Raw genomic sequence first — 12,028 nt, forward strand, 5'->3', positions numbered from 1 at the left:
AGAAACATGCCTGGCATGGGATGTAAAATTCAGCCCCTGGGGTCAGCAGGAAGGCACAATCAGCAGGCCCAGGATCGGCCGGGGAACGGACCACTGATCCCGATTTCACACTGGTGGCCAGCACGAAGAGGGCGCTGAAATGCTCAGCACTGCCGGGGTGGGGAGTAAAGTGTCATCCCATTGCTATCAACGTTCACGTTGCTTTTTCTCCATTCCATATCTCATTGGGTTTTTCAACATTACCAACACTTGCGATTCATTTGCATTGTCCTGTGATTTTAAGAACTGTTTTCACTTGTGATTCATGAGCAAAATTTAGGTGTAGTTTTCTTTAAAGTTCCAATGGGAAAAACAAGCAAGATATTTAGTGCACCAACACTTTCTGAGAGCCTAGTGATGCACTTTGTTCTGGTAACGTTTAAATGGTTGGGTTTGTTGAAGCCTTGTACTTCAAACTCTGATGGCATCAGAGGACACTCAGCACAAAGCTCAGTGAGGGTGCAGAGCGATCTAAGAACTGTTACCAAATAAACTATTAGTAGGTCCAGCAGGATTCATATTTACAAGAATGGTTCCAGGAAGGAGGGACTTCAGTTAAGCGGAAAGATTGGAGAAGCTGAGATTATTCACCTTACATTAGACCACAAGAAGTAGGAGTGAGAGTAGGCCACCTTGAACCTGCTCCACCGTTCAATAAGATCATGGCTGATTGGATCCTGGCCTCAAATCCACTTTCCTGCCTGTTCCCCATAACCCTTGGCACCTCTATATTTCCAAAATATGTCCATCTTAGTCTTGAATATATTCAATAACTCAACCCTCACAGCTCTCTGGGGTTGAGAATTCCAAAGGTTCATGACTCTTTGAGAAGAAATTCACCCTCGCCTGTGTCTTTGAGAATGCACTGCCTGGAAGCATGGTGGAGGCAGGTGTCAATCGAGGGCATTCAAGAGGGCATTAGATGATTATCTGAATAGAAATAATGTGCAAGGGTATGGGGGAAAAGCAGGAGAACGGCACCAAGTCATGATGTTCACTCAGTGAGCTGGTGCAGACACAATGTGCCGAATGGCCTCCTCCTGCGCAATAACAATTCCATTCTGTGATAATCTAGTTCTCCTCTGTTCTTAAACCCTCGAGCAGCATGACGTCACTGTGATTTGATGGCGCTTTGTGCCAATACAGGTGCAGAACTGATGCACATCAGCTGCTGAAGATGGTGCCTCCAGCTGACCTGGGAGTTTAACTTTCCAATAACCTGTGCAGGAAGCAATGCCAATTGTCGGGGCACTGGATAGGAATGCATTTGTCATGTATTTTCAGATACATTCAGATAAATCAGAGGTTTGGACTTCCTCCCCAGTGTGGTTTGCGAGTCCCACTCGCCCCTTGTTTAGGCCACCCGCAGCGCATTACAGTTGTGGTCAGCCCACATGGAATGGGTGGACTTTGCTTGTGGGGTGGAGGCTGTGAACTGTCCACCCTCAACCACAACCGCCAGCCACCCCACCCCCCCCCCCCACCCCATAATATTCAGCCCCTTGTGTCATAATGGGGAAAATATTCAATTAAAAAGATATGCCCATTGAGGGCGATCAAACCACTTAACCAATGACTCAGAAACCCGTGTCCTGTTTTAAAAGTTCAAAATGTCACTTCCTCCCTCATTCATTCAGTCTCCACGTTCTGTCACAGTTCAGGGAAGTCTCATGTTGTGAAGATTACTGGTGGTATGGAATCGATAAGAGTGATGTGCACTTTCCATCACACAACCCTTATTCAAATAAGCTGCACTTTTGTGCCCCTCTCTCACAGCAACCATGATGCAATCATCAAAAGGAGCAAAAGCAGGCCCCTAAAATGCAATGAGTCAGGGCATAAACTCAGCATCATTGTGCCTGCATAAAACGGATCCAACAATACACTGTAACTCCAGCCAACGCCAGATGTCTGCTGACAGCAGAAGCTGGTGATCGCTTCTTTTTGACAGTCTTCAAATTTTTAATAATAATCTTATTGCCCATCTATCACCGAAATGATTTATACCACACAAAAAAAATTAAATAACACAACAGGTGGACCATCCCTCTGAGCTGGTGTGAAATTTTAAGCAATTCTGCTCTCCCTGAGTCCCGAGCCGGGCAGGCACTCAGGGTGCGGCCATTTCCAGGTCTCTGTCTCTCCTGCTTTTTCTTTCTCTCACCAGCCGTTTCTTTCGATATTTCATCATTTAATAACCTTCTAAAAATACAGCAACGTGACATGCCATTTTAATTGGGGGATGGGGATGAGGATGGGCGGATGGAATAGGGCACATTTGCCACTTGCTCTTTTCCAGCCCTGTCGGTGAGGTTTGGGAGCGTGGTTAAAAGTGTCGACTTGATGTTGCCAGCGCTGCAATATTTTCAGTTCCGGGGCCAGTGATGACCACCTGTGCACCCCGCTGCGCATTGCCCCCTATAAATATGGCAGCGAGTTGTTGGCAGCAAATGCACCCGCAGCAATAACCAATTTAGCAGGGCAAAGGCCAGGCCTGTTTGAGCACAGCTATGTTGGCTGGGGCCTCTATTTTTAAGGCAGTCCCTAGCAGCTGCCTGAAATAAACACAGGCCTCATTCCAAAAGTAAGACATGGCACCTCGGGCATTTCCGATTTGGAATGGCTAAATTCAGTTGGACTAATCAGAGCTAGCAGTGTGCAAGCTCCGATGATTTTTAATGGGTCCTTGTGAAGCCTATCTAGCAGCCTATGAAAGGGCTACAATTAGACTGCTTAGAAAATTGCCCCAAAACTTTGAGAGTCCTTGTTTCTTGTGAAGCTGGAGTGGACCTCCTGGGTTCACAAAACAATCGTGGACATCTTCCAACCCACGCTTCCTTTTTCTGGACTGGCGAGCTGGGTTAGAGTGCCCACAGCATGCCACATTTATGACACTGAGGCCTAAGCGCCAATTTAAATTAGACTTTGGGCCTGCCTGTTCTAGTACGTCCACGTTCCTCGTAGCTGGAGGTAGGCCCATTGGGCGCTATTCAACTTCCACCCCTTTCAGTCAAAAATGAAGCCATGGATAAGGCAGGGGTTAAGCAAAAGCTTAAGCATTTTTGACACATTTTGCAGTCACTATCAGATATTATTTGAACAACAAATATGATTTAAAAAAGGGAACCAAAAAATAGTTGGTTTAACTTTCACACTTTGTACTATCATGCTGAGTCTCTGGAGAGAGGTGAATAATTAAAAATAAAACTTTCAAGAGAACCCCTTGATATTTCTCTCTGAATGCCAAATCTAATTTAATGAAACTCCAGGATCTGAATCTAATATTATGGGCTACAGTGACATTCCTAACCTGAGAACATTTCCACAATCAAAACAGTGAAACGAACCGTTGCATTCTCTGGAATATTTGATCATCTCTGTTTACATTTAATCTGACGACTTTCAGTCTCGTCCTTAAACACATATTTATTTAAATTATTTTTAATAGAAATGGCTGCTTTTGCTGCAAGTTTATTCCATATACCCTCAGTTGAATGGGAAAAGCCTCTGAATCTCTAGTCTTACTTGAGGCCCGTTAATTTGATACCATGTCCTCTATTCTGTGATCACAGGTTAAGTTAAATAACAACAACGTGCATTTATATAGCACATTTAACAGAGTAAAATGTCCTAAAGCACTTCACAGGAGCATTATCAAAAAAAATTTGATGCCAATCCATGTAAAAAGATATTACGAGCGATGACCGAAGACTCGATCAAACAGAGAGGGTTTAAAGAGCGTCTTGGAGGAGAGGTTCCGACACGGAGTTTGGACCTAGGCAGTTGAAGGCACAGCCACCAATTGGTGGAGAGATGAAAATAGGGGGTGCACAAGAGGCTAGTGTTGGCAGCGCAAGGGAATCTTGAAGAATTGCAGGACTGGAGGAAGTTGCAGCATTAGGGAGGTAATATCCTGATTGCATCCACGTTATCCACAGCTCCCATTAGCTTAAAAGTCTTGGGTCACATCGTGTTCCCTTTTGTGAATGTCTTCGTTACTTAGGGCCTGGAGTCCAAGAATCCTCCTTACTCCTTTCTCTGAAACTTCTGCAATGGATCGATATCCTTTTGAAGAATAAGTTGCTTAAAATTGCACACAATATCTTGTATGTAGCTTCTTGTGAGTTACACAGGGTTCAAGCAATCTATAACTCAATGGTCTTAAGATCCATTTCATCATATAGCACTTGGTTAGCTTTATGTACACCTAACTGGATGCTAGCAATGTTGAACATTCATCTTTCACCATATCGTCCCTTCTTTACTAATAAGCTGTACAATGATGCATCTGTACTAATTTGCAAAGTGTGAACTTTATATCAACACTACAATTCATCGACTATCCTCTATCTCATTTGCATAATTGGTCCAACTGCTCATCAGTGCTGTCAACTTCTGTTCCATTAGTCATCTGATCAATGAGCATTAAAATCAGACATTAATATTCATAGCAGATATTAAAGTACAGTTTTAGATTGTAGATCAATGGATTTTTGTTGGCCAATGATATTAAGGGATATAGATCCAAGGGATAAGGTGTAAAAGCAGGCATTTTGAAATGGAAATGGATGAGCGAGAGTTTTTTTGAATTTCAATGGTAAATTAGAAGGTGACAAGGTAAATGGTTGCTTCTTGCAGGAATTCATAGGTAAACAAGTAGTGGAGATATCATATCTTATTGCCGCAAAAGCAAAGACAGGATAGAAACATGAAAGGAAGAGTTTAAGTTTCAAAGAAAGGTTAGAACAATGGGTTTTAAAGGTCAAAATGGAGAAAATATATTTAAGGAAAGATTGAAAGCTGTATGGGGAGTGGCCATGTGAGATCTTGAAGCATGTCCTTTGAAGTATCAGCATCGAGCCACCCTAGAGAAGTGCTTGTTCCAGAAAGTGAGGTTTTGGTAAAAGCCTTAGAATTCCATTGTCAAATGAAAGGAAGAGAGAAATTGTGAAATACCTTCCTTATAGCAACAGTGGGTACCTTGTGGTAATATTAATGGATGTTTTATAGATTAAGAATCCATTCAGACTGTTGCCTAGGAAATGGTGTTTATTTTGGGAGTCTAGTTAAGTAGAAGTCTTTTGGAAAATGTTATAAGATTAAATTTAACTCTAACTATAATCTTGTGTGTTTAAGTTTTCTTTTCTTTTGTTAATAAATGTTCTAATTTAATATTTAAAATCTCCAAAAATTGTAGTGGACTCTTTATTTCTGACTTCAGTGCATATACCTTCTCGTAATACAAATACACATTGCAAATCATTGTGATATCTTGGCCAAGTTTCTCTTTGGGATTTGGTTAGCCTTGCAATTATCACGTGCCATATCATAGCATCAGCCATGATCTTATTGAATGGCGGAGCAGGCTAGAGGGGGCCAAATGGCCTAATCCTGCTCCTATTTCTTATGTTATTTTGCTATCTTCATTCTTCTGCTCTGGTTTAGTGATAATTTCAGGCTGAAAGTCAAGGGAACTCAATACAGAGAGATGAAGAAATATTTTCAGGAATTGGAGTTTGTAGTCAGTCTTTACTAGAAGTAAGAGAAAGTGAGAGAGAGAGAATGAATTCACTTTGCAAACAACATGCATTAAACATGATTTGTAAGACTATAGCTGAATGGCTAGAAACCCTTTTTATGCATTATATTCATCATACAGTTAAAGCCATTTTCGCTGCCTGTGGAATAAATTTAATGTATGGAGAAATTTATAGCCAATTACTTTAAAGACTGCTGAATATCTATGAACATTGATATTATTTATTTGAAGTGCTTAAAAATAAAGCTTTTATAAGGTTAGAATCAAGATCACAAGGAATTTTGGCCTTGTTCCCTTTATATTGAAGAGCTAACTTTATATTTCTTCCATAAATAGAATCTTACAGTGTAGAAGGAGACCATTCAGCCCAGCGTACCTGTGCCAGCTCTTTGAAAGACCTATCCAATTAGTCCCACTCCCCTGTTCTTGCCCTGAAAAGTTTGCTGTTTCAAGTAATGATTCAGTTCTATTTTGAAAGTTACTCTTGAATCTGTATCCACCATTCTTTCAGGCAGCGGATTCTAGATTATCAAAGCACACTGCATAAATGAAAATCTCTTCACCCCAACAGCCCCCCAATCCCATCTGGCTCCTTTGATGATAAAATTAGCAGATTTATTGAATTCAATTTTACAATTCACAATTGAGGCTTGAAATCACAACCTCCAAGTTTCTCATCCATGATCACAACTACTGACCCTAATATACCCCCTTTTCTGACCGAAAGGGGCCTTTGTGGAGTTAGGACATCTTGTCCTTCTCTTCCAAAGAATAATTTTACGGAATATTGTTTTAATTTTCAATAATGCTTTTAAGTATTAATATGCTACCTGCGTCCCCCTGAATCTTGAACAACCTTAACAAAGTTTAGTGAGTGACCAGTGTCCTTAAATCACGTGTTTGTGGCAGGAGACTTGGGATTGCACCAATTAAAAGTACTTCTTGGCTCTCAAGCACTTTTGAAATATAGTCCCTGTTGTGATGTAGGAAACACAGCAAGTTCCCATAAACAGTAGTGTGATAATGACCAGATAATCTGTTTTTGTGATGTTGATTGAAGGATAAATATTACCAGGGTGAAATCCCCTCTTTTTCTTTGAAATAGCACCATGGGACCTTTCACATCCATCTGAGAGGCAGACAGGGCCTTGTTTTAACATCTCACCTGAAAGGCAGCACCACTGACAGTGCTGCATCCCCTCAGTACTTCACTGGAGTGTCAAGTTAGATTTTTGTGCTCAAGTCCTAAAGTGAGGCTTGAATCTACAAATTACTGACGCAGAGGTGAGAATGCCACTCACTGTGCCAAAGCTGTTAAGACCCCCGAAGCATACCTTTGAAAGCCTGACTCTATATTTTTCATGGATCATAAATTAAAAGACTGTATTTTTTTTTCTTTTGAGGAATGCATTACAACAATGGGCACTGTTATGACCACAGCAGATGTTAGTTGCTGAGCAAACCAAATCCCAGAGGGGAACTTGGCCTATGGACCATACCTTATTTTTTTATACTCTGAAAACGAGAAGAAAATGTTCTGATCTCAGCAGCAAGTAGTCAAGAAACACGTTTGGGATTTTAAAAAGCAGAAGCAAAAGTTTTATTATCAAGAAGAAAAGAAAACTTAAGCACATAAGATTACAGTTACACAGTTAAAGTTAGTCTTACAAAACATTTCCCCAAAGGACTCCCTGCTTGGTCAGGCCCACAAATTAACACGTTCTGGACAACACTCCCTTATAGGCATTTAACTATGAAAATCATAAGGCAAAATGTTGTAGCTTTAATAAAGACATACCACATAACCTCTTACACTCTCCCATTCTGCTATGGAAAGCTAAGGGCATGATTTTACTTCTGGCATGGGGGCATGCACCCGACACGCCCAACCGTAATCTGAGGTGTACATCCTGATATCATCGCGCACTCACGCGATATTTCACTTGGCGGGTGCGAGCCAGAGTCGGCTGCACGCCCGCTGATAATTGAAAGGCCTATTAAGGCCATTAACAAGCTATTTAAAATCAAATTAATGCTGCCTGCCCAACCTAACGGTTGGCGGGCAGGCAAAAAGACCAAGCGGCCTTTACATTTTTTAGGAAACCTCATCCGTGAACAGAATAAGTTTTCCAAAAGCAAATAAACCTTAAATAAAAACTCCATTTTTGAATTAGAAACATGTCCCAGCTCATGTGACAGAGTCAAATGAAGGGACATGTTATTTTAAATTTTTACTGTCTTTATTAATTTTTTAAAAAGCACTTCAATCTCCTTGGGGCAGCTCCATGCCTCAGGGAGATTGAAGCGCTCTTTTGTGCGCATGCGTGAACTGCACGCCAAGCCCGCTCTCCCTCCTCCCCCCACCCGCACAGGTAGCGTTGAGCGCTGCCACTCGTGATCCATTCAGCGCGGGCCTTAATTGGCCTGCCCGCATGAAGTCTCTGAGCAGAGCCAATCATGGACGGCGGTCGGCTTCCTGACCATCCCCGCCTGCTCCTGCCGAGCCTACCCGACGAGGGAAAATTTCTGGCCCATGACTTCAAGACACGATTGCTTTTTACAACCCAAGACTTTTTTGGCTTGACTGGATGCCAGGTTCAAACTGCATGTTCTCCCAGCTGAGAGATGATTCGAGGAGATCTTTCTCACACAGCCAGTAGCCAACCCCAACAGCCAACAGCCAACTCCTAAGCTCTCCACAGTAACTCTGAAATAACTTTTCCCCCCTTTCATCTCAAGTTCCATTGTTCTCACACTTCTTTGAAACTCAAATCCTTCCAAATATAAAACCTTTCATGTTTCTAATTTGTCTCTGCTTTTGGATCAATAAACTGTAATATACCCTCTTATGTTTCCATATGGAATTCCTGTAAGATGCAAAAATGTTTATTTTTACCTCTGGCTTCCATTTGATATTCAAACAAACTCTCAACTTATCTAAAAAATGCAACTGTTATATCCAACCTATTTACTTGTACCTCAAACCCCCATAATATCTCATTACAAATGCACAAACCTAACAACTCTATCCTTTCATGCCTTAATCCCCCCAGACAATCTGCCTCTAGTAGCCTTCCCCCAGCTTAATCAAATCATTTACACACACACAGACACACACACACAGACACACACACACAGACACAGACACACAGACACACACACACACACACAGACACACACACACAGACACACATACACAGACACAGGCACACAGACAGATGGACACAGTTACACAGACACACACACACACACATACACAGACACTGACACACAGACACACACAGATGCACACAGTTACACAGACACACACAGACACACATACACAGATACACACACACAGATACACACACACAGACACACACACACAGACACACACACATACACACACACACACACACCCTTTTCCACAGAATAACGCAATATTCCCCAAAAATATTTTTCAGAAATACCATCCATTCTCACAGGCATGATCTTCTTTCCTAAGTGACTATCAATGAACATCCCATCAGTTTTTCTCACTCAATGTATGAGTACCAGCAGAATTGAAGATGGGAAGGTGCAAGAGGAATGAGCTTTCAAAGAGAATACTTAATTACATCTTATTTCAAAGGTTTTCCACTGTAATTGAAATCTGTTGGGCTTTATTCCTTCCTTTATTTCAGTGGTGCAAAGGGCAGGTCATATCTAACAGCAGACCAGATGACAGAATTCATCAATTCCAAGCAGAGAGACCCACGTTTGAATGAGATACTTTACCCTCCGGTGAAACCCGAACAAGTGCAACAGCTCGTCGAGAAATACGAACCAAATGTTACCCTCGCAAAGAGAGGTTGGTTTATTTTGGAGTTTATTCACATGAGTGCATGCTTTTAATATTGTGCAGAGAATTTATAAGATGATGGGGCTGCCATCCTGTCAACTGCTGAAATAGTGACACATGCATTGGGAATGACACTCTTGCGTATATATAGGTAACAATATGTGGCTTGCAATATGCACCAAGTTGACAACACATCAAGTGATTCTGATAATATCACAAATCATGAGCAAAGCCTGGGTCAGTTATTGCACCCTGTGATATGTTATGCTCTGAAGCACATTTCAACTTGTTGTTCAACATGATATATGAAAGAAAGTTACAGTAATGTAGGAAGTTTCAAAACACTATGACAGTAATTAACTCTGTATCACATGTTCATGTTGGAGCATGTAACTCATTGTGGACTGGTGCTTGTATGTCACGAAGAGTATTACATATAGAGAAACACACAGGCCATTGTATGTTATCAAGTGGTAACGCATCAAAGGATGGAGGTGACATTGTTGTTTCTCAGTGTCATGTGTAACATTTTTGATTTACACTCCTAACAGTGCTGCACTGTGTAACACATAGAAGTGGATGCGAATTAGGTTATTGCTTCTGACAACAACGTACCATTATTTTTTTTTATTCATTCGCTGGCTGGGCCGGCATTTATTGCCCATCCCCAACTGCCCTTGAGAAGGTGATGATGAGTGCCCTGATGGGTAACAGCCTCTAGCCATCGAAACATGACCCGAACTGGAATGTGGCACCAGCGGCTGATCGGGATTGCAGCAGTTTCCACGTTGATTTCACAAACGCGTTATAGGTGAATAGAGCACTTGCACATAAACAATGGTAGAATAAGGAGTGATTTGCCAGAAGCCAGCTGGAGCAGACAGCAATCCTGTGGGGGTGGGAGTGGGGGAATGTGAGCAGATAGTAACGACCAGGGCCTCAGTTCCAGGCCTTGGGTCAGCTGCTTGGCTGTTTCTGGTGGAAAGCCGCGGCTGACCGGTGGGGAAAGGTGAAAATTTGAACCACTTGCTTCCCCCTCCCCCCACCAACCCATGTTCCACCCCCCCACTCCCCATCACTGGAACGAGGCTGCTTGCAGGAAGGTAAGTCTGGGAGGTGCAGTGTTTAGGGCCCATGATTGGGGGAAGGGGGCAGCCAGGGACCTGCACTTCCCTTAAAGAATCCAAAGGCATTTTTCAGTAGGGTTCAGTTCAGAATTGTCGAGTAGGAACACTGGATGATGCTACCCCTTACCTTCCTGTTTCCTCTCAGCCCACCCCTCCTCCACTGTCCCTCTGATGGTCCAGATAAGATTTATTTACCTGAACATGGAGCCAGGAATTGAACCTAGCTGTTCCAATTCAGCATGGCTTAGTAGCACACCGAACAGTGCACTGCCACACTGAACAGTGAGAACCCTTCGATAAAGTGCTACCTATCAGGGCTTATCTTCCTCTGTGGAACCCCTGCCAAGGTGAGGGAGACACATTACAATAAGATAGTGGGGGCTGAGGTTGTTATGAATAGATAACTGCAGAAAATGTCTTAGTAAGTTGATTTCAGCAGGAAGATGATCAGGGCACTACCACTGATCTCAGCATCACTGGGAGACAATGGGGAAAATCAGCATTCCTGTTCCTTATTGCAGTGCAATGACCCATTACTGTAATGTGTGCAGTCCTCGGATTATGGCAAGTTGGTCTTGGGCGTGATGTCTCCTGTATTAGGACAGCCTGCCAACACTCAATGTGTAGGCTCACACATGGAGATCATTTACCGGAGTGAAGTAATGGAGGTATTTATCAAACAGCACCTATGACAAGTCGATGCTTTCAGGAGATGGGAAGGGGAACAGATGAAGAAATTTTGGGGGTGTGGGGACGGGGACAGAGTTGGGGGGCGGCAGGGGGTGGTGCTGGTGCTGCTGAAATTGGCCCTGTCATCCACACTTATCCTTTTCCCTTGGGAAAGTATCTGGGCTTCAGTCAGCAACTGCCCAGCTTGGAAATTGGGAGCTGATTGTGTAGGGAAATGGAGCTTTAGAATCCCATCATAGCACAAATATCCCAAGGATATTTGAGATTATAGCTCTTGACAAAATAGTGATATGGACAGAAGCAGATAATTCCTTTGTTTTAAAAAGCAGAATTTTAGAAAGCTTTGTGACTAGTGACAAAAACAGAAACAGAAATACCTGGAAAAACTTAGCAGGTCTGGCAGCATCGGCGGAGAAGAGCACAGTTGATATTTCGAGTCCTTATGACCCTTCAACAGAACTGAGTGAATATTAGGAGAGGGGTGAAATATAAGCTGGTTTAAGGAGGGGGGGGGGTGCGGTTTGTTGGGACAAGCAGCCAGTGATAGGTGGAGATAACCAAAAGCTGTCACAGACAAAGGAACAAAGAGGTGTTGAAGGTGGTGATATTATCCAAAGGAATGTGCTAATTAAGAGTATAAGACAGGACAGATAACGTACAGATAGCTCTAGTGGGGGTGGGGGAATACTAAAATGTAGAAATAAACAATGGTGGAAATACATTTAAGAATAATGGAAACAGGTGGGAAAAGAAAAAATCTATATAAATTATTGGAAAAAACAAAAAGGAGGGGGAAGAAACAGGAATGGGGCG

At 42.4% G+C, this 12,028-nt stretch overlaps 1 protein-coding gene across 5 annotated transcripts in view; it reads left to right on the top strand.

Annotated features, from left to right (window-relative positions):
• LOC121290931 (1-phosphatidylinositol 4,5-bisphosphate phosphodiesterase beta-1) overlaps window positions 1-12,028 on the top strand; it is an 802,698-nt gene that overhangs the window by 544,455 nt on the left and 246,215 nt on the right. For all 5 annotated transcript variants that reach the window (XR_005945906.1, XR_005945910.1, XM_041211986.1 and 2 more), the window contains one exon: window positions 9,241-9,407. Coding sequence is in view for 3 of the 5 variants with exons in the window: in XM_041211986.1 (XP_041067920.1) it covers window positions 9,241-9,407 (167 nt within the window). In the remaining 2 variants the exon portion in view is untranslated. The remainder of the gene's footprint in view (window positions 1-9,240; window positions 9,408-12,028) is intronic.

Source organism: Carcharodon carcharias, chromosome 2 (assembly GCF_017639515.1).
Source record: "Carcharodon carcharias isolate sCarCar2 chromosome 2, sCarCar2.pri, whole genome shotgun sequence".
Classification (NCBI taxonomy): Eukaryota; Metazoa; Chordata; class Chondrichthyes; order Lamniformes; family Lamnidae; genus Carcharodon; species Carcharodon carcharias.